Here is a 27,560-nt window from a genome sequence, read left to right as displayed (position 1 = left end):
GGTACCATTTGTTTCCCATACTGTATGGTACTTGTCGCCTGCAGCTGAAGTTCACGGATGTGGGAAGTAAATTGTAATATTTCTGACTATAATCTCTAGCGTAACCCTTCCTTGTCCTGCTTTTCTTTTGATGGCCGTTTCATCATATTTTCCCTCGGCAATTTGTGCCCTCAATCTAAGCCATCGCCTTCATAAAATTAAAATATGCCAATTAAGTAACCTTAAGCTGCCTGGTTTTAATGAAAGCTATTTACGTTACGGCAACCTTTCCGAACGTGTAAACATAATAGGCTTTTTCTTATATACTGTATGAGAGTCGTGCACTATACTCAGAAATCCTTGTACTTAATCCAGTTTCATTCTCATTAGTGCCGAATGTTTACCTGTCCTTTTTTCACTTAGTCCAATGATTCCCTAAAACTTTGCAGTTCCAGATTATCAAATTTGGTATACTGTGGTGTGGGATATCAGATCCACGTGTTATAATGTATATTCGGCACAACGCGCATACAGGTTGAAACGGATTTTCATTCACATTTTGCTGCCCACGTTAGTATTTTCTAATATCTACATTATTCTAACGAAATCGATGAACCACCGTCCGCTTAAATTAGGTAGGTAATATGAATAAAATGTTCAAATTGATCGATGCGAAGTAACGATAGTAAAATAGACGCTGCTCCATTCCAATGAATATGAAAATTCCACACCGGGGTTTTACCCATCCTTTCCTCTTCACTTTAAAAGATCCGTCTGTATTAGGAAAAATCGAGCAAGGAGGAGAGAGCACATATACAATGACTGCAGCCTTTGCCCAAGAAGACTCCGAGGCTGACTATTCCCAGCTGGAAGCGGTGAGCGGTTTGGAGTCGCCCGTCTCCTCTTCCTCGCGAAACGAAAATCTGCTCGTTAAAAATACCTCATCCGGGAGACAGACACAGACCTCCACCGGCAGCCTGAACCTAGAGGAAAGCATCACCAAGCCCCTGGTCTCCTCTGCAGCCGCCACCGCTGCATACATCATGACATCTGGAGAATTCATGCAGAGCGCTCCCCTGTTCGTGCGGAGATCCAGGCGCAACCTCCTCTATAAGATCCTCTGCTTTCTCGTCCTCATTTTCCAGGGCGGTATTCTGGATTTCTACCTGATCGTGTTCACCGATCTCTACTGGTCCTCATGGGTAGCCACCGACTTGGTTGTGATAACAGGGTGGGGGATTTTCTTCATAAAGAACGCCAGGAGCAAACGCGAGCGGGCTTGTGGATTCCACCAGAAGACCTCCATCTTCGGATGCAACCTCGGGGAATTCACCTTCGCCTATTTAGCATGGCTTATCTATGTTATCGCATGCACTCCGAAAGTGGTGCTCATACTGGAGACGTCCATTCTGGATCTGATTCAGCTAAAAGTGCTGCTCGGGATCACAGGCTTTAAAATAATAATGATGCTATCCGTACCATTACTCTACTGCCTGATAAATTCAATCATCGAGGACGTGAATGGGGCGAGTCGATACTATTCCCAAAGTTGCTTCATGGTCACCTGCTTGGACCTGCTGGACAGCTTCACGCTGATAGAAATGCTACTGAGGAACGAGATCCCGACCAACTACCTGAAGTACACGGTCATTTCTGTTTACTTCATCGCGCTCGGTGTCCCGGTCTTGTGGCTTTACGAGCTGACCTCCTCGCAGATGAACTGCAGGTGGATCTGGACCAAGTTCCTCACTGGCCTCCTGGTCAACGTGCCGTTGCTTGTGGTCAGGTGCCTGCTCATGTATGTTCATAGGATGCCAGTGTCGGTGTTCATGTTTAAAAACGTGTTCATCCTAGCTTGTAAGTGCCTGGAGTTGGTGGAGCAATGCTTTATGCTGAAGGGAGTCAGGAGATTGACCGGCGACAATCCGGCCCAGGTATCACATTGTGTCTCGGAGAATGATATGTGTCCTCACGGTTATGTCAACACGCTGGCGGTCAACACGCAATCGTAAAAGGTTGGATCGCAAAACCTACGTTTTCGTTTTGGGGACCAAGTGCTGATAGTATGACCGACAGTGTCTGTCTGCAACACATTCTCAGCAGGTGCTAAAATCAAACACGACAGTATATCATAAATCAAGACGTCATACCCACGATTGTGACACACAAAGGGGATTACAATACGGGATGTTTTATGGCTGTGAGATAATTGATGTGTTTGTGCTGTTTATAAGTAATTGCATTGCATGTCTAAGCTACAGTGTGTTGCACTTTAATAGGTGATATTTTCTTGAGGCAAAGTGCAATATAGAAATACACCCGACAATGTAATTTGTGCACTGGTGCACATTACAATTTGCTAACGTAATTTACAATATTACGAATCTATTTCCCAGATAGCGCACATATGTTAAAATGACACTGTTCCCATATCAGACAACACAAAGAAGCGACGTTGATCTTCAGTCTTTCACTTTATATCAACATTGAGTCAAGGTTTTGCCACCATCAGTTTTTCAATACTGAACATCTGACCAAAAATCAATTCAGTTTCAACGTTGATAATTTAACACTGACCATAACTCATTTTTTTAACTGTAATTCAACGTTGAAACAATAATACGGTGCTATCTGGGTAAAAAGTAAGTTATAATTACAAAATTACTTGTTGAGAATCAAGAGGAAATTTGGTGCACAACACATCAATTAACATTATGTATAGGCCAAAACACCACTGTCATTTTTCAATAATAGTATACTGTACTACACATTCAAAATGCCAATAATGACCTTAATGTTTTAAGAAATATACATTGATGAATTTTATGAGTATTTTGTGCCTCTCGGGATTTAAACAGCGTACGCATTTAATTTCCAGACTGCAAACTTTTTAAATACGCCGCACTGAACTCGTGTGTTTTTTAATGATTTAAGTATTGATTTAAATTTTCCATTAATGGATTGTTACAATCATGATTAGTCATCAAATTTACATTTGATATTTCACGTTCACTTTTGAATTAAGCCTTTGAAATCCATTGGTGGTGCGATTTCCGTGAGCTGTCAGTCATTTCCTGATTTGGACCAAACGTCACCAACAGGAAATAAGTTAAAACGGATGGCGATTGGCAACGTGGCAACATCGAACCCATAACCACATGTGTATGTCGCGTTATTTTCCGGATACCAGTCAATACTCCTGAACATAAAAGCAAAAAATAAATTAACTGGCAGGGAGAATCCAATGCTATGAAGGTGTGATGTTGACATTTCCTTTGCTTTATTTAATAGCAGATTAAACTGATGAAATATTATAGTGGTCAGGCCTTAACAATGTAGTTTGTCAGCCCGTAACTTTGTAAGTATTATTATATAACTAAAGAGTAACAAGTGTACTCTGGGATTATTCTGTAAATCTTCTTGATTAGTTCATTATTCGGAGGTCACCCATGCATCGATGAATTCGTGATTCACTTTATTCATAGATCTATGACAGGTAGACATCGGATTCTTCTTTCTAAAATGTCAGAATTGTGATTACAGGATGAAAGGTTCAAGTCAAAGGGAATAACTCGAGAAAAAAAATGAACGGTACATTTAGGATGATAAGTGTTTAAGGTCAAATAAAATATGAAATTTGACCGACAGCAAAATCCCTCGACGAACATATACGAATCTCTGTTTTTCCAAATTAACATGGTCAAATTTTATCGTAAATTAATGCTCTATGTAAGATAATAAAAATATAAGGCAGTCAAACTACGAATTTGATGCAACAGCTTTGACCATACTGGTATAACAATATGAAATATTTTATTCATGTAAAACTATACTGTTGATATAATGAAAGTTTTAAGAGAAAATATATATTAACCTAATAGTTCCCCAGAGAAAACTTAGAAACATTTCTTAACTACCTTGTAACAAACATCACTGTATGTCTTTGAGACACTGCAATTCTGCATATTCCTGACTGTACTGAAAGAGAACAGCTCAAATCAAGACAGTGTGTAATAGGTGATGTTTAATAATGATACATGGAGATGTGAAACTGTCTTTCTAGTGCTACAGAGAGAGTACTGTTAAGGGAGATATTTGATGAGAGGGATTGGAATGAATATTCTGAAAATGTTACTTATATTTTTTACAGTTGAAAGTGTATCTAGTATATTATTGCTGTTATGGTTTGTTAATGTTATTTTTTATATACTGTATATTTAAAAACTAATTTTAGAACTGTTTATGCAATGGCAATTTCTCATGACTGGAATTAATTGGGTCCCCACAACGTACCAAAGTGCTTCGACATCTTTGTACTATAAAGGAAATCTGACTGCTGCACCTGGGGGAAATTCGATTTTTTTATAACAACGTTTAGCTGAAGTTGATTGGAAAGACAAAGGTGTGACCTGAACTGCAAATGGATCAAAGTGCTTCACAACCTATTTGCGACACACAAATATATATAATGGACTATCAAAATTACAATGTGTCAATTGGAAAAGACTGTAAAATACAGAAGTATATTTTATGATTTAAAATGTTATTTTTGACATTTTAAAACATAATATCAAAAACCAGGATTCAATTGTATCAAAACAAGAACCATAATCACATGTGTTTGGCAGAAATATATCCAAATTTATACAATTATGTACCTTTGTTTACAGTACAGCAAATCACTTGTGTTCAAGGAGTGTATATTATTATACCTTAAAGATGATAAGATCCAGTATTTTCTTTTTAAACTGTGTATGTATCATGAAATATTAGCCAAATAAAATGTATGTAACAAACCAATAAATAATAATAAATCTATGTAGTAAAAGGTACATATGTGTCCCATGAACATCTGTGGAAGGTGTTTTATTATATGTATGTTAAGGAACTATAAAGATGAATTAACAGAAAAGTGCAAAAATAAAACTTATGTTTAGTTGTTTTTTTTAGGATAAATTGTTGCGAGATCCCTGTCCTCATACTATTAAAGTAGTCAGAATTTTAAGTTGTGGCATCATACTCCGTATAGACTGAAAGCATGGTAGTTGAACTCTGGAGGTTTTCACTCTGGAGGGAAGACCTTGAGATGTAACCCAGGTCTGACCCACTATAAGGTCTCTTCTCTCCTTGCTCCTCCAGGTTTTGTGGGTTCTCCTCCTCCTTTTCCGGTTTGCAGGAGATACCAGCTACGTAAAGAACCTGCGGCTCCGGGGGCTGCAGTGTCCGCAGTAGCTCAGAGCCCCTGAGCGAGAGATCACGTAGGGAGAGGAGCAGCTCTTCTTCAGTCCCCGTTGTGTCTCCATTACCTCTTGGCTCCACCTGCGAACATGAACTGTGCTCAGCAGATGTCAGCAGTTCATGCCCTGCCTGTTTAGATGTGCAACACAGCTGCCTTCTGAAGACTGAAGAGTAAATGGCAGAACTGATGCTGATTGATGTGTCTCCTCCAGCTGATAAAAACATCTGGCGCTGCCCTGTGTCAGCAGCTGAATGGCATTCATTGACAGAAGGTCTGCTTTCTCTGTGACACATTACCGCAGACGTCTCCTGATGGTCTTCTGCCATCTCCATCTCATGATCACAGCAGGGGTCTTCCCTGAACTCCGGCGGAAGGGAATAAGTGTCATATGTGTCTTCCAGAAGAGGGTGCCATTCTTCTTCATTCTCCATGCACTCCTTCTTAAACCAATCTGGATTCTCAAGTTGGTAGGTTTGGAAGGCTTCAATGGCATCCCTTAGAGCTTCACCAGAAGGACATTGATGATAATCTTTCTCTCTTATGCCCTCAACATGGTTAATCATCCATGGCTCTAACTTCTCCTTGCCCAGGATCCTGAGGTAGAGCTCTTCAAAATGATTCATGAGTTTATACTTGACGGTGAGTCTGAATGGTGAGGGAACATCCTTCTCATCACAAATTCCCTCAAAGTAGGCTACCACGTATTTGCCCAAGGAGGAGGACCGGAGTAGGTCTGGCATAATGAGGCTGAAGGCAGGGGTCAGCATGTCCCCCATGGGCGAATGAGTGTCCTCCTTCAGTGTCACCTGGGGTCCCCCGCACATGGCTCGCCACTTGGCCTGCATGCCGCGCGAGCACAGGACCAGCACCTTATTGGGTGACTGCCCAATCCTCTCCATCTGGCACTCAAGCCACTGCAAGCGGCCCAACACGCCCAGCTGGGTGGAGTCCAGGAGGTCGAGAACTACCTCTGTGCCACACTTCACCTTGAGGAAGGCGCACAGCTTGAGCACAACATCCTTATAAAGGGGGTGGTCGAGGGAGTAGATGATCAGGACCTTCCGTGGGCTCTCAGTTGTCTGTTCTGGGTCTTTAGCATCAGTGTCAGTCTTTGAAGGATCTGCGGAAAGAGGCAGTGAAACAGAATTCGTCTTTTAAGCTCTTTAAGAGCCTAGACAGTCCACCGGACTACTAACATGAAACAGCTCAGCTCTGTTTGTCCTGGTGATTTTCCCAAAAAGCTATAGATGTACACTTTACACGCTGCGCAGGGATAAAATACCTGGTTCTCTGTATGTGATGGTCTCCCTAAACCGGTACTGAATGAGCATGGTGGATGCTTTGTCAAAAACTTGTCGATATATATTTGAAAAATTGCGAATGTTAGCACAGGTCACCCATGCCGTAAAAAAATGATTGACTGAAATGTTGGCATGAGGCACTGAATAATACTGCTATTATGTCAGACACTATTTTCTTGATATAAATGATTAGGCTGCATCATTCAGTTTGGACTCCTGCCTCTCATTGTCCATTTTCGTGCAGCATTAAGCCGTATAGAATCAGTCATGCTTATATTGTACAAATGACAGGTTCACCTCACAACATCATGCCTAGTATACAGGATAGCAGCTGTTATGACTGTAAAGTGTGCATGTGTGTGTGTGTGTGTATATATATATACAGAACTGTGCAAAAGTCTTAGGCAGGCAAAGAAAATGATGTTTAGATTGTCCTCGTGTTGGTGTAAAACTATGATATTATGCCTGTCAAAGTGTGTCAGCTTAGCCATTTCAGAACCTCTGCTAAAATCATCCTAGTATTTGCAGCGACCATCCAGTGCAGCCATGTATTTTTTTACTTGGCCACTAGCACACCTCATACAGCTAGTCAATCTGTCACTGACTTTTTAAACCAATATATTTAATTATTTAATTCAGCTGTTGGTGAAATTTAACAAAATCATGGAACGGCTGAGGTGCCCCTGAGGAGAAGTTTGGGAACTGAGGCGATGTTCATCTAGCCATCCAGCTAGATATCAGTAACTCTTTAGAAAACAGAAGAAATTATTACTAGTTTTTATTGTGTTACTCTTAATTTGCACATGTTCTAATGTTAAATTGTGTTTTTGTTCTAAGCCAAAGTACACTTGCTACCCAGATAAACAGCTTTAAACATTTCTTTGGACTGCCTAAGACTTTTGCACAGTACTGTGTGTGTATATACATACAATATATATTATAATTTAATTAATATAATATATAATATAAATTATATAAATATTAATTTATATAATGTATATTCAAACACAGAATTGTGGTAGAATGTGAATTGTCTGTCATGGATTTCATATGTGGTAAACTATAATACTATAGCTCAAACTGTCAATCCCAATGTAAATAATATTGCTTAGACAGTATCTGTAAAGGATATTCAAAGATTAAGATGTGTTTAGGCTTTTTATCACTAACCTCCATGATGTTTTTTGCAGTATAAACAGACAATCAAGGCCATCACACAGATAATGAAAACACCCAGGGTTCCGAAGGCCAGCAGTTTGCGATGCTCTACACTGGGTGGCGCTGTTGGGACCAGGAAGAAAGTCACAGAGAGACACGAAGCGGTGATTAATCAGCATCCTTAGTTGGAACAACAGTTTTTCTGGTTAAATCAACCAAAGATTCTGTGTATTTAGACAAGAAGGCATAAAAAGTACTAAATTAGATTAATTTACCTTGTGACCTAACTGTAGGACACAGTTAATTTAAGTATGAGAAAATGGATCAAAGAGACATTTATGGCTTTGCATTAACAACATGATTTTGCACACACTACAGATTAAATGTGTTTTTTTCTTTCAGTACTGAAAATGAATGGGCTTACAAGACTATGGAAATATACACTCACTGGCCACTTCATTATGAATATCATTCTAATTCTGGGTAGAACTGGCCTTTCACAACGGCCTGCATTCTTCATGGCATGTATCGAAAAAGGTGCTGCACACATGGTTTACTAGATGCTGGTCCACATTTTCAGCTGCACATTCATGATGTGAATCTCTTGTTCCACCACAAAGATCGCAAAAAGATTCGCTGTGGGATTCAGATCAACTGAAGTACAAGACATGACGTTTTTCACATTGTGCATTATCCTGCAGGAAGCAGCCATTAGGGTTTGAATTGTGGCTATAGAAGGATGTACGTGGTCAGCAGCAGCACTAAGACAGGCTGTGGTCACGATCGATTGGTATTAGGGTGTGAACCACGAACACATTTCCCACATCACCAGAGGCATAGGGACAGGACAGGCAAGGCAGGCCATAATTATGTGAAAATAAAATAAATGTGTCTGTTAAATTCTCTTTGCTGATATTATTGATTTGGACTTCATGCTAAAATAATGCTCAGTAATTTCACCATGTGGGCTGGGGTGCGCTGGAGGGCCCCATGGATTTTTCTGCCTGGGGTCCCCAGAATCGCTTCTGCGCATCATCACACCACCAATCTGGATTTGGCACAAGGTCGGTTGGGTCCATGAATTCATGCTGTTTACACCGAATTCAGACCTGACCATCTGCATATCTCAGCAGAAATTGCGAATCATCAGACCAGGTGACATTTTTTCAGGCAGAGGGGGCACCATCGTGGCCTTAGCACCTGCCTCTTTTGCCTGGATGACAAATGCCCCACAGTGCCCCAAATAGCCACAAAGTGCCCCAAAGTGCCACTATTCGATAACTAACAAGCACGATTTACTGAGGCAGACCCAAAAACTTACCGACGAGGATCAGGTAAGCAAAATGTTCCCTTAGCCCTGTCACCCCATTTTGTGCAGCTGCCCACAGTAAAGCCCGTGGACGGCTCTGCATCTTTACAATCTGCTGCTCTCCAGTTTTGGTGAACCTGTGCCCGCTGTAGCCTCGTCTTTCCAGTGTTTCCAGTTTCCAGTGCCTCTCTGGGAGAGTGGATCCAAGGTGGTCTTGTAGCCCAGTCACCGCAAGGTTCTACATGTGGTGCATTCAGAAATGCTTTTCTGCTTACTACTGCTGTAGAGAGTATTTAGTTGAGTTACTGTACCCTTCCTGTCAACTCAAACCACTGTGTCTGTTCTCCCCTGTCATCAACAAAGAGTTTCTGCCTGCACAAGGGCTGTTCTCTAGTTGCTTTTTGTTTTTAGCACAAGACTGTATAAATTCTAGCGGCAGAAATGTGTGAGAATCCCAGAAGATCAGCAGTTTCTGAAATACTCAGATCACCTCATCTAGCACCAACAACCATGCCGAGGTCAAAGCTTAGATCACATTTTGTCCCTGTTTCTGTGTTTGATTTGCCCATTAACCGAAGCTCTTGACTTACGTCTGCAGAATTTTTTGCACTGGGCTGCTGCCACATGATATACCAGGTTATATATTTGTATGAATGTGCTTACTATGATTGTAAAGTGTTACTAAGAAAATTGCCAGTGAGTGTATATTTATATAATACACTATTATCTTTACAAAAAAATTGCATTATTAGCAAGGCTTCACTGGACTGCAGTGTTCTCGTAAAGAGAATCCTCCAATCCTAGCTTTTTAAATGCTAAAAGTTCATTTAAAGCTTTAAACGTTCGGACGATAATGTCACACAATGGGATTGGCTCAGTGCTTTTGTTACAACTTACCAGAACAAACATCAAACTCCTTCTGTGGTCGAATGCAGTCATTTTTGCACCCAGGAAATAAGGGTTGAATCTGTAAAAGTTTGTTTTGAAAATGGAAAAAAAGAAAATCAAACTGCTGGCATCATGAATATCGACAGAGCTGACTGTGCCATTGTACATAGAATGAGAACACTTCCTTAATTATGCAGCAGAACTGAAGACATGTAGGTGTGATTAACATCACCTACCGAAACTCTGAACAGACAGCAACGGGCAGGGAATTTCTCAGAGTCAAACAGCACTTTCAGTCTGGTATCATTCCCCTGTGAAAACATGTGACAGACAGTTCAAGAGTTTTCAAAGGCTGCTCATTCGGCAGAAATCACTCATACATTTTTATATCAGTGGTGATAACCATCATTTGAACTCAATTTGATTCCTAATTCCACATAGCTTTATGATATAGCAGTATTTAATTGTGGTCTATTCATAAGGCTTTATTGCCTTTTTTACACACACACTGGTGCAAAAATATTAAAATAGAAAGTAAAAGCAAACAAATTACACATTTCCACAAATCTTAACATAGATACTGGCAAAATGAATATGAGGCTACAATCTGTGTCTAATATAATGAAAACAAACCCTGACTGGTTACAGAGGTATCACCAATTTTACTTTGTAATCCAAGCATAATTTGTCTTCAATAGTGGAAATGTTGGTACCTGCATAACATCCCAGTGCGTGATATTGCACCTCACAAACACCTTGTACCTTCCTGCATACTCCCAGCGGCTGAAATTCACCATAATTTTACTGCTTCCATTCACCAGTGCCTTCATCAGCTTAATGTTTGGCTTCCAACTGGTTCCTAAAACACCACAATGAGGTCAAGGCACTTAATAAACAGTGTTATGCAGAAAAGACGGCCTGACTGCCCTGATTTTCATACACGGAGCTGGGACCTTTACCCATAGCACTTGACTGTGCTGACGTGACAAAACACACATCCGGAACAAGAGAGACGTCTAAGGTGAGGGCTGGAGTGAGATTTTCAATTCAAGACAAGTCTGCACTGACATACACATGCATTTATATGTATGTGACAGTTTTATTACTGTATTGTAAATTGTCTGTAGGGTTTTCAAACTATGGCAATACTTTCGATGTAGCTAATTTTAACTTGATTATGGTATATACACTATATTGTCAAAAGTATTGGGACACCTGCCTTTACACACACATGAACTTTAATGATGTCCCATTCTTCATACATATGCTTTAATATGGAGTTGGCCCACCCTTTTGCAGCTATAACAGCTTTAGCTCTTCTGGAAAAGTTGTCCACAAGGTAAAGTAATGTATTTATGGGAATTTCTGACCATTCTTCCAGGGCAGCATTTGTGAAGTCAGGCACTGATGTTGGACGAGAAGGCCTGGCTCGCAGTCTCCGCTCTAATTCACCCCAAAGGTGTTCTATCGGGTTGAGGTCAGGACTCTGTGCAGGCCAGTGAAGTTCCTCCACACCAGACTCACTCATCCATGTCCTTATGGACCTTACTTTGTCCAGTGGTGTGCAGTAACGTTAGAACAGGAAGGGGCCATCCTCAAACTGTTCCCACAAAGTTGGGAGCGTGAAATTGTCCAAAATAGCTTTGAATGCTGCAGCATTAAGAATTCCTTTCCCTGGAACTAAGGGGCCAAGCCCAACCCCTGAAAAACAGCCCCACACCATAATCCCCCATCCACCAAACTTTACACTTGGCACAATGCAGTCAGGCAAGTACCCTTCTGTTTGTCCCGGCAACTGTCAAACCCAGACAGAGAAGGGTGATTTGTCTCTCCAGAGAACACGTCTCCACTGCCTCAGAGTCCACTGGCGGAGTGCTTTACACCACTGCATCTGACGCTTTGCATTGCACTTGGTGATGTAAGGCTTGGATGCAGCTGCTCAGCCATAGAAACCCATTCCATGAAGTTCTCTACACACTGTTCTTCAGCTAATCTGAAGGCCACGTGAAGTTTGGAGGTCTATAGCTATTGACTCTGCAGACAGTTGGCGACTTCTGCAAACTGTGTGCCTCAGCATGCATTGTCCCCGCTCTGTGATTTTACGTGACCTACCACTTTGTGGCTGAGTTGCTGTTGTTCTCAATTGCTTCCACTTTGTTATAATACCGCTAACAGTTGACTGTGGAATATTTAGTAGCAAGGAAATTTCACGAATAGACTTATTGCCCAGGTGGCATCCTATCAAGGTTCCACACTTGAATGAGCTCCTGAGAGCTATGGAAGTGATTTAAACACCTGAATTCAAAGATTTGGAGGGGTGTCCCAATACTTTTGGCAATATAGTGTAGATTTCCCGTAAGATTTCTTGTGTGAGCATGACAGTCTAAAAGCAGAAATGTCACGCCAAATGCGTGAGAGCTGGCAACCTTGAAAGTGTGAATCTCTATAGCTCCCTTAAAAAATAATAATTTTCAAACTGGTTTTGTTCCAGGACAAATTGAATTTCAAATTAGATTCAGGTTCAAATGTGGTTGAAGGCAGAGGTAGCCTATACTTCCTGCAGTGGGACTGAATGTATGGACTCAGGGGGACGAGGCATTGACTCAAAGCCTTGCGATGAAGGACGTAGAAGATCTCACCGCTTTCTAGGCACGCTTTCGTCCTCAGCATCATGCCGTCCTGGCATCCTGTCAGAAGGACTGGTGGTCAATACAGTGCAGCAACAGCAACTGTGCCTCAATGCAGCATAAAAAGACAGAATTTTACATTCTCCATCACCACAGAATTCTACTGATTTGCAGTCACACTTATAACTATCAAAGTCAAGATAATACTTCGAGCTTCCACTAGAGCATTCAGGGAATTTGAATGAACCCTGCGTATTTTACAATATATCATTCTTACCTGGTATGACGATATTTTTGTAGATGTTGTTACTGCCTTGGCCTATAGTTGGCTTTGGCAAGTTAGACACAACAACATAATACTCTTCTTCAGGCTCTACCACCACTCCATCCAGAGCAAATAACCACTAATAGAGAGACACCACATGCAAACAACACCGTAAGAACACAAAATACAGATGGAATATAATAGTTTAATGTATTTGAAACACTTTGTGGAACTTCCAGTGTATATATTCCAGGATAGAAATGTTGTCTCTTCAGCTCAAAACCTCAGTTCGCTAGACATAGCAGATGCAGATGCTAAGCTCTGAATGTTACTGATTTGTAGATAATGCTAATTCTACTAATATTGTTTCAAAAATAAAGGATAGGGTTTTATTCACACCCATTCAGTGTTTTCTGGGGGGGGGGGGGTCTCCAGGCAAAATGTTTGAGAACTATTGTCTTAAATATAAAAATATATATATCAAAATAAATCTGAAAATGTCAATCATGTTACTCACTGTACCTGTTTATTTGCGGGTGTAATTTCATCCAGGAAGTTGTAACGAACACAAAGGTTCCTGTTGGTTGATACCTTCAGCATGTTAACTTCTGTACCTCTGAGGTGTTTCATGCTTCCTGAATGGCAGGAAATCACACATTAGTCACTGTTTTATTTAATGGAGTCATGCAAAGTTATGAGGCAGCCCCATAAATCCACTGCAAATGGAACATGCCGCCCAGATGTTCTTTGAAAGTGTGAACAGGTAGCTTGTATCTGATCAAACTGAGGTTTCCTTTACTAGAGGGTTTACTAGAGGCTGATGTCCCCACAAATTGCACTGATCTGGGAATTAATGAGGGAGTGAACATCAGCTGCTGCCGTTCGTATTAAGTTCTGCTCAGGACAGTGCCGCTCCGGGCTTGAGAATGACACCTAGGTCACACACCATCGAGCTGCGTCCTCCATCTCACCGCGACCACTGGCACCAGGTTGCCGCTTCCATCCTGCCGTACCGCCACTGTGCACTGCAAGTCTTGTGGGGCAGTTGGGATCATCCTCACCTTCTTATTCCAGCCATGGCTGTGGCAGTAGCCTTTGGGAGGGGAGCAGCAGAAAGCCACACACCATGCTGACAGTTTGCTAAAAATCCACTATCCTTGTTTATATATGGGCTGGGAAATTCATCGTGTTAATACTTAATGTTACTTTGAAAGTCATACTGCATTATTATGTCTTTAATTGCATTATCTTTAATTGTGTTTTGATACCTAAATTGATGAATAGTATGAGCAAAAGATTTTTAATAGAAACCTATAATATTCAGGGTTTAGGTTTAGGCTTAATTTTTGATCAGTTTAGATTTTTTTGCCTCCTCTCTGTAACTCGCCAACATACTTTTGTTTATCATAGAAATAAATGGTGATATAAGAAAACTGAATAATTATGCCCAGAGGCAAAATTGTCAATTTAAAGTGAGTCTTCAAGCTAATTTAAAAAATCTGATAAAACTGTTACAGTAATGAGCTGTGAGACTGACCCATATATTTCCCTTTATATTAGTTGTAAAATTAATTTTGGGATTCAGTGTGTAAATATTACTGATTGTAAATGTTAATGTTAGATGCAACTAATCGCGATTAATCAAAGAAAACTGTGTGATAAATCAATGTTTTGTTTATTGAGTAGTTACCTTTAGTTGGAGATTTATCATGATACGGGTACCTGTTTATGCGTATCATAGTGCCAATTAATACAGAGCAGAAGCCCCCCAATAAATATCCATATGATATCTAGACTATTGAGAAGTATAAATTTAAAAGAAAAACGGAAAAGGTTTTTGCAACCTACCTATGTTTACTTCGCATCTCAGCCCCTGAAGAACAAACGAAAATACAACCAGAATTTATAGGGTCACCTCAGCTTCAGCACATCGGTATTTTTCTCCGATATTATATTTCTGTACTTGTAGCTACACCAAAACAATATCAGGTACAACAGTTGTCTCATGATACCGGATTCTGATTTAAAAAAATAAAAAATAATAGTTTACAATATTTACATTTAATAATATATACCTTTTATATATTTAATTAACATACGTTTAATAATGAGCAATAATTCTAAGCGCAGTATGACTTTTACATCGCCCAATCACGTAGAAGCCGGCGATGATAGTATTGATAAACGAAAAAAAAACATATATTTCACACATGCGGTTGTGCCACAGATGCGATGCGAGATGAGATAACACTGCTGCAGGTTTACGGATGAAGCACATTCGGGCTCCTAGCTGGGTGGCACATCGACCGTGACACCGAGGACCTACTGGGTTACTTAACACGTTTGACGTATTGAAGGCAAACCCCTCTGAAATGATATGGTTTAAAGGGAGAAACCCCTCTAATACATAAAGAGCGGCACGTGGCAAACGCACTTACTTACCGCTTGCGTACAGTTCAGCGTGTCCAGCACACGGAGACCAGGCAATAGATCAGGACATGCGGTAAGCAAAATACTGATATACAATAATAAAATCATCTTCTTTTCTCATATCAAAAAGTGTAATGGTACATGTTCATTGTAAATAACAAGACCAAGGGGGACTTCCCAGTATTGTAAGCGACGTAAAACATCTACACAGGCTTCCTGGCGGGTTAAGCAAATGTACAATGTTGGGGTCATATCCTTCTTAACTGGAAACTCAGTGCGTCTCTCTCTCTCTCCCTCTCTCTCTCTCTCTCTCTCTCTCTCTCGCCCCCATAACAAATGTGATGGATCAGGACTTTTCATTTCACACTTACTGTTTCACTATTTTCTTTTTAATATTTCCAACTTCACAGTCAAAAATGCCTGCAAGTTCTGTATGTTGACGGTGTAAAGCAAAATAAAAGTTTTTTCCTTAATGTTTTTTTTTCTTGGTCTATTGCCTTATACTCTATTTTCCTGTAGATTTTTGGTTTGAGAAATGTCGACCTGACATTACAAGATAAACATTGATTAGAAAGTCTTTTACATTCATACAGACGTGTTTTATTTTTTATTGTGATTATTAGGTAGGGTGCTTTTGTCATTTATAACACCAAAGAATGATATAGACTAAATGTGCAACAAATTTAAACACCTCTGCATGAAAATGACACAACATACAATGATTACCTTTGACAGTAGTTTTATTATTATTAACTATGGTCTGCTTTAAAAAAAACATGTACTGCATAACATATATAACATCTACTTCAAATGTAAAAAGTATAAATAATAATCACAGCGTCAGCTGTTTTATGATTGAAATCAAGATGCAACAATGTTCTGTAGTAAAGTAGGCCACACAGTTTCCTGTCATTTTTACATTTTTTTAAAGACTGATTTCATGTCCAAAACACAGCTTCAAAGACACCCAACACCGTCATGTGATTTGGCTGCGACGTGTGTTATGAGATCCGACCTAAATAATTATCTCTCTGAACAAGGTCTCTGAGATGCTGGAGCCACTTCAGAAAGGTGTAATGCAGTAATAAAGTCTTTGAACTGCAGATGCTCAAACAGGCTTTCAGTGCAATGACTACAGGCTACACAAGTTTGACTGTTAACTATTACTATATCTCACTGACTCAAGATTCAGTTGTTTACAGTGTGGTGTAAAGTGTGGTAAAAATATGAATATATGTAACAGAGACAACATGCCCATAGAGACCGAGGGGACACTGCCCCCCTCAGTTTCTTCGGAAGGTTGATTTTTTATTTAATTGTATTGATAATTAATTTGTATCATGCGATTGTGCTGCAAATGCAGCGTATCTCATTTTCATATCATTTCTTAATTGACGTGCCTAGATTAAATGTGTCATGTTCCCTTCCTGTTTGCTACTAGTATGTACTGCAAGCATCGATTTGAGTTTGTGCTGCTGTGATACCCGACCGCTGTTTTTACTTGCTGCTGCCGGGACAAAAGTCAACTGAAGTCAGTCATCTTCCAAAAACCAGACTATTAGGATGTTAGGTTACACCCTCGAGGTACAGATGTAATCAGTAGCTGAAACATGTTGATGTAACCCAGGCTGATTTAAATATTGGCTGACGGCTGTGAGTGAAGGTATAAGCTGCTCGATTCACACCGACGCAGTGCCTTGTAAGTCAGTCTGCAAAAATGTATTAACTATCAAGCTGTTGAAACAAAATATACTGGAAACCTGTAGTTACTATCCCCCAGCCTCATCTCTCTTGTACATATGTGTAGGGCTATATTCACATGTATAGGGATATCTGGCATAAGAAAACAGCTTTTTGGGTGTGTTGGTTTATCAAAAATAAACTCCCATTGAAGATTATACAGGCATTTGCCAGATGTTGTGAACATTGGAGGTACTTGTCAATGACAGATAACTGTATATACAGTATGTTCTTAATTATTTTGTAAAAATTGGATTTCTGAATTCCCTATGCATTAGTTTTTTTAGGCAAGACTGTGTATCCTCTCAAAAAAGGTGATGTATGATGCCCCTGATATGTAATATAGCATTTACCAGATCATATGTCATAGAGTAATATATTTAAGTATGGTGACTGTCACAGCCATACGAAGTCTATTCGTTAATACTCAGTAGTGCTTCTGCATCCATATTTACGTCGCTCATAATACTTGAGCCTTGTCACTTCAGTTTTGCAAATAATTAGATATTTGTATTTATCTGTTTATTTCTTTGTTTGCATGCAATAGGTGCAAACCTGTTGACGAATGAAGTAATGTCCATTCCAAACAGACACAAAATTGACTGTTACACGCATTTAAAGTTCGGATATTCTGGGGAAATCCACACAAACATAAAAAAACATGCCAAATCCGCCCAGCTGCTTTCAGAACATAACGGTTTAACTGAAGGAGTTTAATGGTCTAAATGAAGCACTGGTATGCTCGATTTAAGTCACTGTGAAGTTTCCACATTCTGGCTGCGCTCTATTGCGTGCCAAAATAGCCCTTGGTTATTTATAGCAAACTACAGACTTCTAAGTATTAAAGCTACTAAATCAGAAATAAACCACCAAACATATACGTCAAGCTCAGAATTTATTGCCAGTATGTATGAACATACCGGAGCATACCCTGAATCACGGAGTGATTTTTGCGATAGCATTTAGCGTCACTGCCTGTCATTGGTTTTTGGAATGCAGGAGGCATACAATGTGACGCAGGGTGAACGCAAACACACACACACACACACACACACACACACACACGCACGCACGCACGCACGCAGAGCCGGTGTGGGATCTGACCTCTATCTCCCGAGGTGTGAGGTAACAATGCTACCCATCACCGCTCCATTACTTTATGTTGTTAATACTTTTTCGTACTCACTATGGCATCCAGCTATGCCACACTCAAGAATGCTATGAACCTGAATATGGATTAATCGTGAAAATTGTTTCATGATGCAATTTTTGGGTGGATTCTGGTGGAATTTAGGAATAGTGTAACCAAAGGCTGCTTAAATTATGCCTCAAATGGACGCCAGGTGGCAGCATTCTACTTTGTTAATGTGACCTGTGTAGCAGTGAACCATTGATTCCCGTTGGGAGAGGGATGCAGGGTTGGAATTTGGGACGGAGGGCCAACGACCCTGGGCCTAAATTTGGCCGATAGGTATTGTGCTATGAGTTTTGCATGTCTGTGCCTTGTGAATAAAGGAGGATGCAAACCTTGACAGCTATAAAATTGGACTTGTTGAATAGCGCATCCCACTATTAATTTTCTTCTGAGACACATCAGAATCAAATTAACGTTACTAGCATGTGTTTTAGGCAGTTTTGACTTATTAGTGTAAACTTCATACACTCATCCTGACTGGAATAAGGGGAATGCAAGTCTTGGCAGCCGAACATTGGGCTTGCTGAGCAATGCATTCCCTTGTATTATTATTATTATTATTATTATTATTATTATTATTATTATTATTATTATTCATAAACCTTAGGATCAAATGGTACCATCAGCACAGATTCGGGGCTGTTTTGGCTTAGCTATCATCAGCTCAGCAATGTGATGTATCCCCCCATTAAAGTTTCTTTGTAAGACATGTTCAGATTAAATTATGTTGTGTTCATATTTTTGCTCCAAAACACAAGGGATGGGATGCATTACTTGACAGCTACAATCAGCAGTTCATCCACCCCTTCCACTCAGAAAGGACACATCAAATTGAGGCAATAATCAAACAGCGATTTCTTTTACCAACTTTGACACCAGACATTCACTGCTTCCTCTGAACGCTATAGACTCCAGACGATTATTATTAATGAGGAACTCACCAAAAAGCAACACTTTGGCCTTGAAATCAGTTTCCACTTAAGTTCTGCACACCCCTGTGAGGTGCATGCAGAACTCAGCATAACACTGGCACATCGCCCTTTGATTAGCATACTATTGACATTTCATAGTTTTTAAGTCCTTCTTGTTTCTCTTTCAGTTTCAAAAATAGCTTGAACGACCCATTTTAGCCCCCTCCCCCCCCCTCCCCTCCCCTCCCCCACCCATGTCAGCCGGGGGAGAAGTCAATCGGCCACTGGTAGAATGGTGTTACTTTTTTCATCAGCACAGCTATTGTATACATATAAAACATTAAACTAAATTCACTTAATCCTCATTTATTTGGTCATTTGATTCCTTATAAAATGTTTAAACTGTGCTATAATGAAAGCAAATTAATAAACCAAAGTACCACAAAGGAAACACTCAACCTTAAGTTCAGTATACTATACTGTCATCATTGCAGTGTGAGATGACAAGGCAAGAACATTGCATGCAATGTTATATAGACTTTGTGGTGACATAATAATTCATATCTGCAGTTTCACATGTTATCCACGGTGTTCCCTGCCGTGTCCTCTGCGCTTCCTGAATTGGATACCTTTTCATGGAAAAGATTGATTTATATTTGACGCATTTATGCAGCACTTAGCGGCAGGTTTGTGATGCCTTAGAAGTTAAGTCAAAGTACATTTACAGTGGGTAAATCTGAATGACATTCCTGTGAGTTAAGATCACTGAAATGCACAGTGGATCATAATCAAAACACAATGTCTTGCTTCAGTGAAGCAGAGCTACACAAAGGTTTGAACATTGCATGTGAGCAGAAACATTAGGGTTTTACCCTAATATGAAATGTTAAAGCTAATGCAGTTACAGGATAGAGGTACCCACTGACACTGCAGGTGTTGGGGTTAAGAGGTTAGAGGGTGTCGATCAGTAAATAAAATGTAGCGCTGACTCAAACGTCAGTTGTTTAGACGGTGTGTGATTTCAGGTGTGAAAAATACACCCTACATGAACTTTATTAACACCAGTTAAGGCAACTCGACATCAATGGAATAACAAATGACCTTATAAAGGAACAGGTGCCATTCGCACTTTGTTTTCAAATGAACAATCTCTGTATATAGTAATATTCAGCAGACTACCAGGAACCGCAGAGCGTGCTCATTTCTGATATGCACTCTGAAGGTAGCTGAGTGTAAAAATACCCCCTCCATGTCATCACACTTGTCAAGAGTGATTAAAAGTTGTAGATATAAGTATCTGTTATTTCTTATACTGACTTAAAGCAAAATACTTTGGTAGATTTACGTGTGGTCCTACAGTGCATGCAAGACCCATTATAATCAGCTAAAAGCATGTTCATTATTGAGAAAACATGTTTATTTTTAAATACCCAAATGTTGTGCGTGAGCTTGGGAACTGTAAACGACACCCTACATTCCGGCATCCCGGAAATCCCGTGAGATCTTGTTCAGAACTAACTGTAAATTTATGTGACACATATTTAAACCCAGTCCAACAAGACAAAAATATTAATAAGGGGATTTCTTATTATTTAACATGGAGATGATTTTTGTTATTATTTGACGACTGTAGGACTATTGGAAGGAGGCCAAGGCTAAAACCTTTTTTCAGCTGCTCAGATCCATCCCAGTGCAGAGCCAAACTTTATTATTTTAAAAAGAGGATGAGGAATAGTTTAAAATGAATAGCCAGAACAATTATGCATAATTAGATCATGCCTAATTAAAAATCAGTGGAACAAATGTTTGGACTTCAAAGGTGGCAGTTAACTGGAGGAAACTTCTAATTTTGCTCATTAGCAGACATATGGAATATTTTGAGGGCTTCTAAAAACATGCAAAAATATTTTTTCAACTAAATGTGGGACTTATTCCCGAAACCATAATAATGGCTCTTGCAAATGTTTGCATGCTCCACTTATAAGAATAATCAGAAAGGGAGGATTTTTGTACCACACTCTCCAGCCATGTCCACTAAATGCCTCAGGTACCTCACAAAGCCCATGCTAGCTGGGCAAAGCACCTCACCTGCACTCAGTCAAACCCCCTTTCCCTACTGGGAGCATCACCCTGGGTCCGATCAACACCATGCACTCCAAGGCAATCGAAATACCATGGCACCCACAAACATTTATGAGCAACTCCCAAAGTATATAAAGTGCAGTTTGGTGAATTAACCATGTTTGTAAGGTATTTTTTCTCAAAGACCATTATAAATTGCCTGGCCTCAAATAAGCAGTTAATGTATCCAATCTTTTGATTTATATGAACTGTTTATGAAATGATTTAATGAAAGTGTTGGCTGGAAGAGAGACCTGTGGTCCATTTCCCAAAAGCATAATTGCTAACTACGTTAGCAACCTACATAGTTGGATCTATGCGACTGAATGGGACCATACAGGCTGCTAACAGCACCTTTTGGGGAATGCAGCTCAGGTCAGGATAGAGGCTGCAAAATGGATTAAGATTATCATGAGCGGAAGGCAAACGATTCACTTATAGACCAATGACATGAAAGTCAGAGTAAGACATTCTGCAAAACAATGGGCTCATATGATGCACGGGTCACATGACAGTCGGACCCATGGCAAATGTCACACACGGGCGACAGTCGATGGCTTTTTCACAGGATGAAATGGAAATGCAGCTTCCCTCCATGTGGGGCCCAGTTAGTGAAAAGCACCAGAATGTTCTGGTTCACAGTAGCTGAGGGAAACAGAATCCACAGCTTGACATAGAGCAGCCATGAAAAGTCACATCCCTGCTTAGTATTATTCAAGTGACCCAACACACCCTGAGAATGAAATGTTCTGACAGGTTGTCTTAATGTTGTATAGTTGCTGGCAGGGGTGTTGGTGAAGAGCATCATATTGGGCTCCCCAGTGCAGACCAATCCAGTTATTTTCTAATGTTTTTAGGGCCCCTGTCATTCTGACGCCCCTTGTGGCACCACTGGTTACTGGACAAAAGAATAAGCTAATATTTAATCCACATCTTATATTATTCAATCATGGAATAATATTTTCCAATCATAAATTTCGCAATGCAGCAAAACAACATCAATCTGTTCTGACCTCCATCTCATGAGTACAGGAAGCTCTCCTGAAGTAGGGCTGAAACTCATGTCATAGTCTTCATTTCCATCCAGAACTAAAGCTCTCAGAATAGCCTTTTCGAGATCGATTTGGGAGGATTTAAGCAGGTGTCAGCGAGAGTCAGGCGGCCAAGTCACCACTGCCAGGAATCTCACTTCACTCTCAGAAGCAAGAGTGGTAATGAGCTAAACTGTTACTTTGAACTGGATTTAGTGATTCTCTATTGAGTCATTGGCATTATTTTTGTTTGGAGAAGGTTATAAACCATTCTCCTTTTACGTTTTGCTTTTTTTATGGTTGATTTTCCATCAGCAGTACAAATGTGCTCAATGGTGCTTGGGAACAGGGTATCTTTGGCATTACTCCAGAGTAGGAGAGTATCATCTCAGATGTACAGGTTACAAGCCCTGCAAATGGGCTGCTCACGTTTATGAGGAAATTGACCTGAATTCCCTCAGTGACCCTCTAGCTGCCGAGGAACTGAATAACATAAACAAAAGACTTCAGAAATTACCACTTCATGCAGTACACTATGTTCAACATATTGTGATTTAATGACTAATCGAAACATACTGAGAAAGACTAGATTATTTCAAGGCAATATATTAGCACCAAATGCTGTAAATACCAGAAGTAATTCATAAACTCTAAGTCATTCAGACAATATCTGCCAAACTCCCCCCTCACAGTTAAGCTGACAGCAAACCATAGTTCCCTGATATTTTTGAGCTGATTTGAAGCATTTGATCTTATTTTTAAAGCGAGCTGTTTATGATTAAATGCCAGACGGGAGACTGTTAGGTAGGTTGCCGGGAACATTTATTTAAAGCGGTTATGTAACTCCTTCTTACATAACTAAACTAAGAATCTGAAAAGGAAAATTACTCATGTAAAAATATCCATCTTACTGGAGCCAGCTTCTGATTCGAGTGAGTAAAATTCATCATAGTCAGTTTTATTTGTATTATCGGCTTTTTAACGGAAGCACGGAGTTTATAACTGTCCGATCAGTGGCAGCTGCAGCTCGGGACAGTAGCATGACTGGTTGTTTTTAGCCACAGAACGTGCATCTCGGAGACCAAAGGAAAACAACAGAGGCCTCATTTGCCTTGTTAATTCGGTGCCTTTAATCCAGCTCCGTCGCTCCGAGGGCTTTTCCCCGCATCTCCCAGCTCCTCCTGGCCTTCCTCTGAACCCCAGGCATGGCTGAGTTAAGCACTGGGTGCTGAACGAGTCCGCCGGAACCAGCGGCCCTCCCGTAAATGAGTAGGCTGCAGGGCTTGTCCCATTACAGCAGACAGAGGATGAAAAGGTGGTGATAGTCCGATAACTTATAACCAACAGACCAGATGACAGGGAAGAAGAAATGACAACAAAGTGCTTCACACAGCTGCAATTAGCATGAGCTTAAAAAACAGGCAAGCCAACAAATTATGGGCACCCCCCCCCCCTCGGATACGAACACACAATCGAGCTATAAGACTAAATATGACGTAGCTGGCTGATATGCACTATCAATACTCAGGTATTAGTGAGCTCCATTTGCATGAAAGTTTAGAGCAAGCCCATTCAGATGTGGGTTAAGCTGTCAGCGGCCGGCCTCATCGCAGTAACTGCATGTCCTACATCACGATGAAATCTGCACACCTCAGCTGCTACTCTGTGCTCCCGGGCCTTGTGCTTAGTGCTGGAAAATATCAGGACTCCGCAGTTGTCTGCTGGTGGAATCCAAGACTTTTAACATGAGAAATAGCTTCTTACCTTCCTACCATGACTGGTCATTATGTCTAACATTTTAAAGTAATTAAGATGAAATATATACAACTGGTGTCCTCACCTTCACCCCAGGCTGCCCATCTGAAAGCCAAGTCTTCTGCCCCCGAGACCAACAGCTCCAACACTGTTGGAAATAGGGAACTGGGGGACTTGGGTGCTGACTGGATGGATGGCCAGGACGAGGTGAAGGAAGGCTGACTCATCTGCAGAGGACCGGAGAACCTGAAGCAGGAGCCTAAAGGGGCAAATGGGCAAGAACACAAAACCCAAGACAAAACCCCCCAGAAACCCACACAACACAGACAGAACATTCCAGTACACACAGAATGGAGGCGGGATTCGAACCCTCAACCCTGGATGTATGAAACAAAAAAGAAATATTACTATTATTGTTCATATGAGTATGTGACATTCCATGTGACAAGTACGAAAAATTCCTGAGATTCATACAGAAACCATGCTTCTGTGTAACTAAAAATCAGCAATAAAAGCAGTTACATAAATTGTCATTTGGTGCTTTTCAATAAGTTGATGCCACATAGCCTCATAGGGGGATACTGCCACCAGGTGCCACCAGGTCAGCAATGTGACACAGTCATTTTGGCATGAAAATCTGGGGGCTGTTTTATCAGCTGGGAGAGGAAAGCAATTCCAGAACGTTCCTGAAAGTAGATCCTGCTTTCCACTTCAGTGCTGGCACGAAAGCCAGAATTGGGGAGAGCAATCATAATTTAGCACTAACTGACAATTCCTCATTCTTTTTTATCAGCACCTGGATTGCATTACCTTTGCCCTTCTGCGAAAACGTTCACAGGAATCTGGGAGAAGCCGTCTGTTGGTGAAGCTGGATGGATGGAGTGCAAAGGAGGGGAAATTTTTTGCAGGAATAGTGTAAGCTTGAGTACAATAACACTGTCCTGGTATGGGGATGTGCAAACGCACTGTGTATGCTACACTGTCAGGCTATTTCCATTTTGTCAAAATTGCCGGACCTCCTTTGGCAAATCGCGATACATTCCCCACATTCTCCAACTGTGCTTTTTTCATACAGCTCCTTATGAGACCGTAAAGTAAACATCAAATACAGACATCACTCCTTATCTCAGAAAAATACCTGTGTGAATGGCAGGATGGTATGGTGGCCTGGCACAGATCAGAACCATTCTTGATCACAGATGTAATCATCATCATCATCATCATCATCATCATCATCTTCCATGGTACCTTGTTTTTGGGAGGCATACAAGGTGAGATGTGGGCATGGCTGGCGCCGGCTGTTTCAAATGGGAGACCTTTAGCAGAAAATCAGAGATGAAGGCAACCGAAAAGGAAAATATAAAAAGCCCAAAAGAGGAAAACGCAACAGCGGAAAGATTTTTCAGTTAGTCCATAAATGGAAAAAAAGTGTTGCAGGGTTATGGGTAAGATTCTCATATCCAGTAAGCAGGTTAAAAACAGGCAAACATTAAAGTTATTTAGTGGCTAATTTCCTGTCTGTATAGCTCTAATTACTGCTTTAATCCACTAATCATTGTAGTTGCCAGCCTAAGATAAATTCCCCTCTTCTTTGAAGTGTCAGAAGAAAGACGGCAACTCACACATTTTCTGCACCTCCGTGACTGAATTTTCGCCATGGTATATTTTTCTGGAAGTCCCATTTGACACTATTTACTCGGGCGATCTTTTAACCTGCAACGGCAATTTGATCTTTATGATAAGGGGATTTGTTTTGTGCTTTGAACACTGAAACCAAGAAATGAAATGTCAGACTTACTTTGTGGCCATCTGGCAATTAATCACGCAGCTCGAACAACCTTAGCATGCAGCTTCCTGCACTTTGGTGGCGATGAAAGATTAAACTCAAAATAGTCATTGACTCAAAAACACCCCAATGTATTTTTTCTTTTCTTTTTTTCCTGATACACACCCACCTGCTAATATCATACAGAATTTGAGCCTCTTGCAGTAATGATATCGAGATGCACGTCTAGGGGCTAGTGTTTTCCATATCCTGTTCATTACTTCCTCCGCATTTGTTCATCTTTATTTATCTGCTGTCCAATGTGTGGAGGCACCTTAAAGATCCATTATCCGGGATGCCAGCCTTCAGCATCTGCGAGAACAGAATGGAAAAATGAGGCAGCTTGAATCGGATCGGTTCGCCGTATCTGTTTCCCGTTATTACATCCGCTAGGCAGCCGAAAGCAAAGCAGGAGGGAGGCGATCTCCCGTGAGCTTTGCATGGCCCCAGAGATTAATGGTGACGGCTGGGGAAAGAGGCCCCCTCCCTGTAATCATGCCCACATGCCCCATGCCCAAAAGCCGCTTCAAAAAGATCCAGGGTCCTACCCAACCCCGCCATCCGCGACCCCGAGATGCAGGCACATTACTCTTCTGCCAGCAGACTTGTCAACTCAGACGACTGTGCATGTATTTGCTGGGGTTCGCTTATGACATCACTACAGCCGACGTTCAGATTTTTCCGTGCATTGAAAACTGTGAAAATGTTATTTCACAATATGTTCCCTAGTGAACCAGGTCTTCTGAAAGATACCAGGAAATCATGTAGGACTGAATTTGATATTGGGGGCAATTAAATAATTTACATACAACGGTCTGTTTCCTGGAGGAGATGAATGAATCCAAATAAAAAATTGGGGGGTACACCCCGCCCCCCACATCTCCCCAGCTTCTTTTACATCCCACTGTAGCTAGTCAACTTTGCTCTGTTTTCTTGTCCTTTATAAAAAATTGCGGCCTTGTTACTTTGCTGAAAAAAGACAGCTTGCCCAGCTTAAACTGCGGTTAAGCTGGTGGAACAATTTCTTATAGTTTAAGTAAAGATTAAGGTATGTTTATTCTTATTGGTCATTCTAGCTGGTCTGGCTGGTCGTGCCAGCACATCCAGCTTAATATGGTGGCCGCACCCACACAGCTAAACCATCGAAGAGCAGCAAGAGCTGGGATATGACCCAATGAAACCATCTCAGACCAGCTGTAACCAGCTACCAGCACAAGCTGGTATTTAGCTGGTCCTTTCAGCAGTGTTTGTGTATATTTGTGTATTTTACATAAAAATGCATTAACAGCAACATGCACAACTATCAGAAGTCACTGAGAATGAATCATTTTCTTTGGTAATTCATGTTGGTTGCAGTAACCGATTGCACATGTTTACAGATGTGTATTAATTCCTTCAGGAAGTTGGTCATTAATTCGAATGATGTAATTGTGAGGATGGGAACAAGGGCTCAGAACACCCTAATTATTCATACTAATTTGTTCCACCTGTCCTTCATTGTAGGGTTGCTGTATTGTGGTGCTGTTTTGTTTCCCTAGGAGCCCCAGACCTGAGTATTATGGTCTTGGAACATTATCCCATTTAGGGAACATCTTCATTGTTCTGTTCCTTCCATACTCCTGTCCACCCCTTAAAAGAGTCCAAACAAGGCAGTAGTCTGCTCTATACTCCCTTAGTCACATGCTTCTGAAGAATAAGACCTGTTTAACATGTAGTATACAATGCAGTAAAGTGGTAAGTATGTCTGTGTGGTACACAGGTTAAAGTCTTAAAGTAATGCATGGAT

The 27,560-nt window shown here is 40.7% G+C and overlaps 2 protein-coding genes and 1 long non-coding RNA gene across 6 annotated transcripts; 1 reads left to right on the top strand and 2 right to left on the bottom strand.

The window, feature by feature from the left end:
* The first annotated feature begins 467 nt into the window (after nucleotides 1–467).
* tmem121b (transmembrane protein 121B) lies at nucleotides 468–5,247 on the top strand. Of its 2 annotated transcripts, none has more exons than XM_049016001.1 (2): nucleotides 468–3,234; nucleotides 5,119–5,247. In XM_049016001.1, the coding sequence occupies exon 1, from the start codon at nucleotides 690–692 to the stop codon at nucleotides 1,989–1,991; it is 1,302 nt and encodes a 433-aa protein (XP_048871958.1). In that variant the 5' UTR covers nucleotides 468–689; the 3' UTR covers nucleotides 1,992–3,234; nucleotides 5,119–5,247. The 2 variants fall into 2 exon arrangements, with proteins under 2 accessions (XP_048871958.1, XP_048871960.1); XM_049016003.1 differs by lacking the exon at nucleotides 5,119–5,247 and adding an exon at nucleotides 3,408–3,708.
* il17ra1a (interleukin 17 receptor A1a) lies at nucleotides 3,849–19,209 on the bottom strand. 2 transcript variants are annotated; one of them, XM_049015997.1, is made up of 11 exons: nucleotides 19,073–19,209; nucleotides 14,615–14,639; nucleotides 13,713–13,859; nucleotides 13,289–13,401; nucleotides 12,779–12,905; nucleotides 12,514–12,561; nucleotides 10,588–10,733; nucleotides 10,111–10,185; nucleotides 9,884–9,953; nucleotides 7,690–7,800; nucleotides 3,849–6,338 (listed from the first exon to the last, which is right to left on the bottom strand). In XM_049015997.1, the coding sequence occupies exons 1-11, from the start codon at nucleotides 19,181–19,183 to the stop codon at nucleotides 4,981–4,983; spliced, it is 2,331 nt and encodes a 776-aa protein (XP_048871954.1). In that variant the 5' UTR covers nucleotides 19,184–19,209; the 3' UTR covers nucleotides 3,849–4,980. The 2 variants fall into 2 exon arrangements, with proteins under 2 accessions (XP_048871954.1, XP_048871955.1); XM_049015998.1 differs by lacking the exon at nucleotides 19,073–19,209 and adding an exon at nucleotides 15,209–15,438 and having other exon boundaries at nucleotides 3,851–6,338.
* Nucleotides 19,210–23,008: 3,799 nt separating this feature from the next.
* LOC125712663 (uncharacterized) lies at nucleotides 23,009–26,400 on the bottom strand. 2 transcript variants are annotated; one of them, XR_007383370.1, is made up of 6 exons: nucleotides 26,323–26,388; nucleotides 25,905–26,086; nucleotides 25,748–25,808; nucleotides 25,572–25,662; nucleotides 25,088–25,265; nucleotides 23,009–24,817 (listed from the first exon to the last, which is right to left on the bottom strand). It is a non-coding gene; the product is annotated as an uncharacterized LOC125712663 (long non-coding RNA). The 2 variants fall into 2 exon arrangements; XR_007383380.1 differs by having other exon boundaries at nucleotides 25,748–25,803; nucleotides 25,905–26,400.
* Between the last annotated feature and the right edge of the window lie 1,160 nt (nucleotides 26,401–27,560).

This window comes from Brienomyrus brachyistius, chromosome 1 (assembly GCF_023856365.1).
Source record: "Brienomyrus brachyistius isolate T26 chromosome 1, BBRACH_0.4, whole genome shotgun sequence".
Lineage (NCBI taxonomy): Eukaryota > Metazoa > Chordata > Actinopteri > Osteoglossiformes > Mormyridae > Brienomyrus > Brienomyrus brachyistius.
This window is presented reverse-complemented; position numbering and strand designations above follow the sequence as displayed.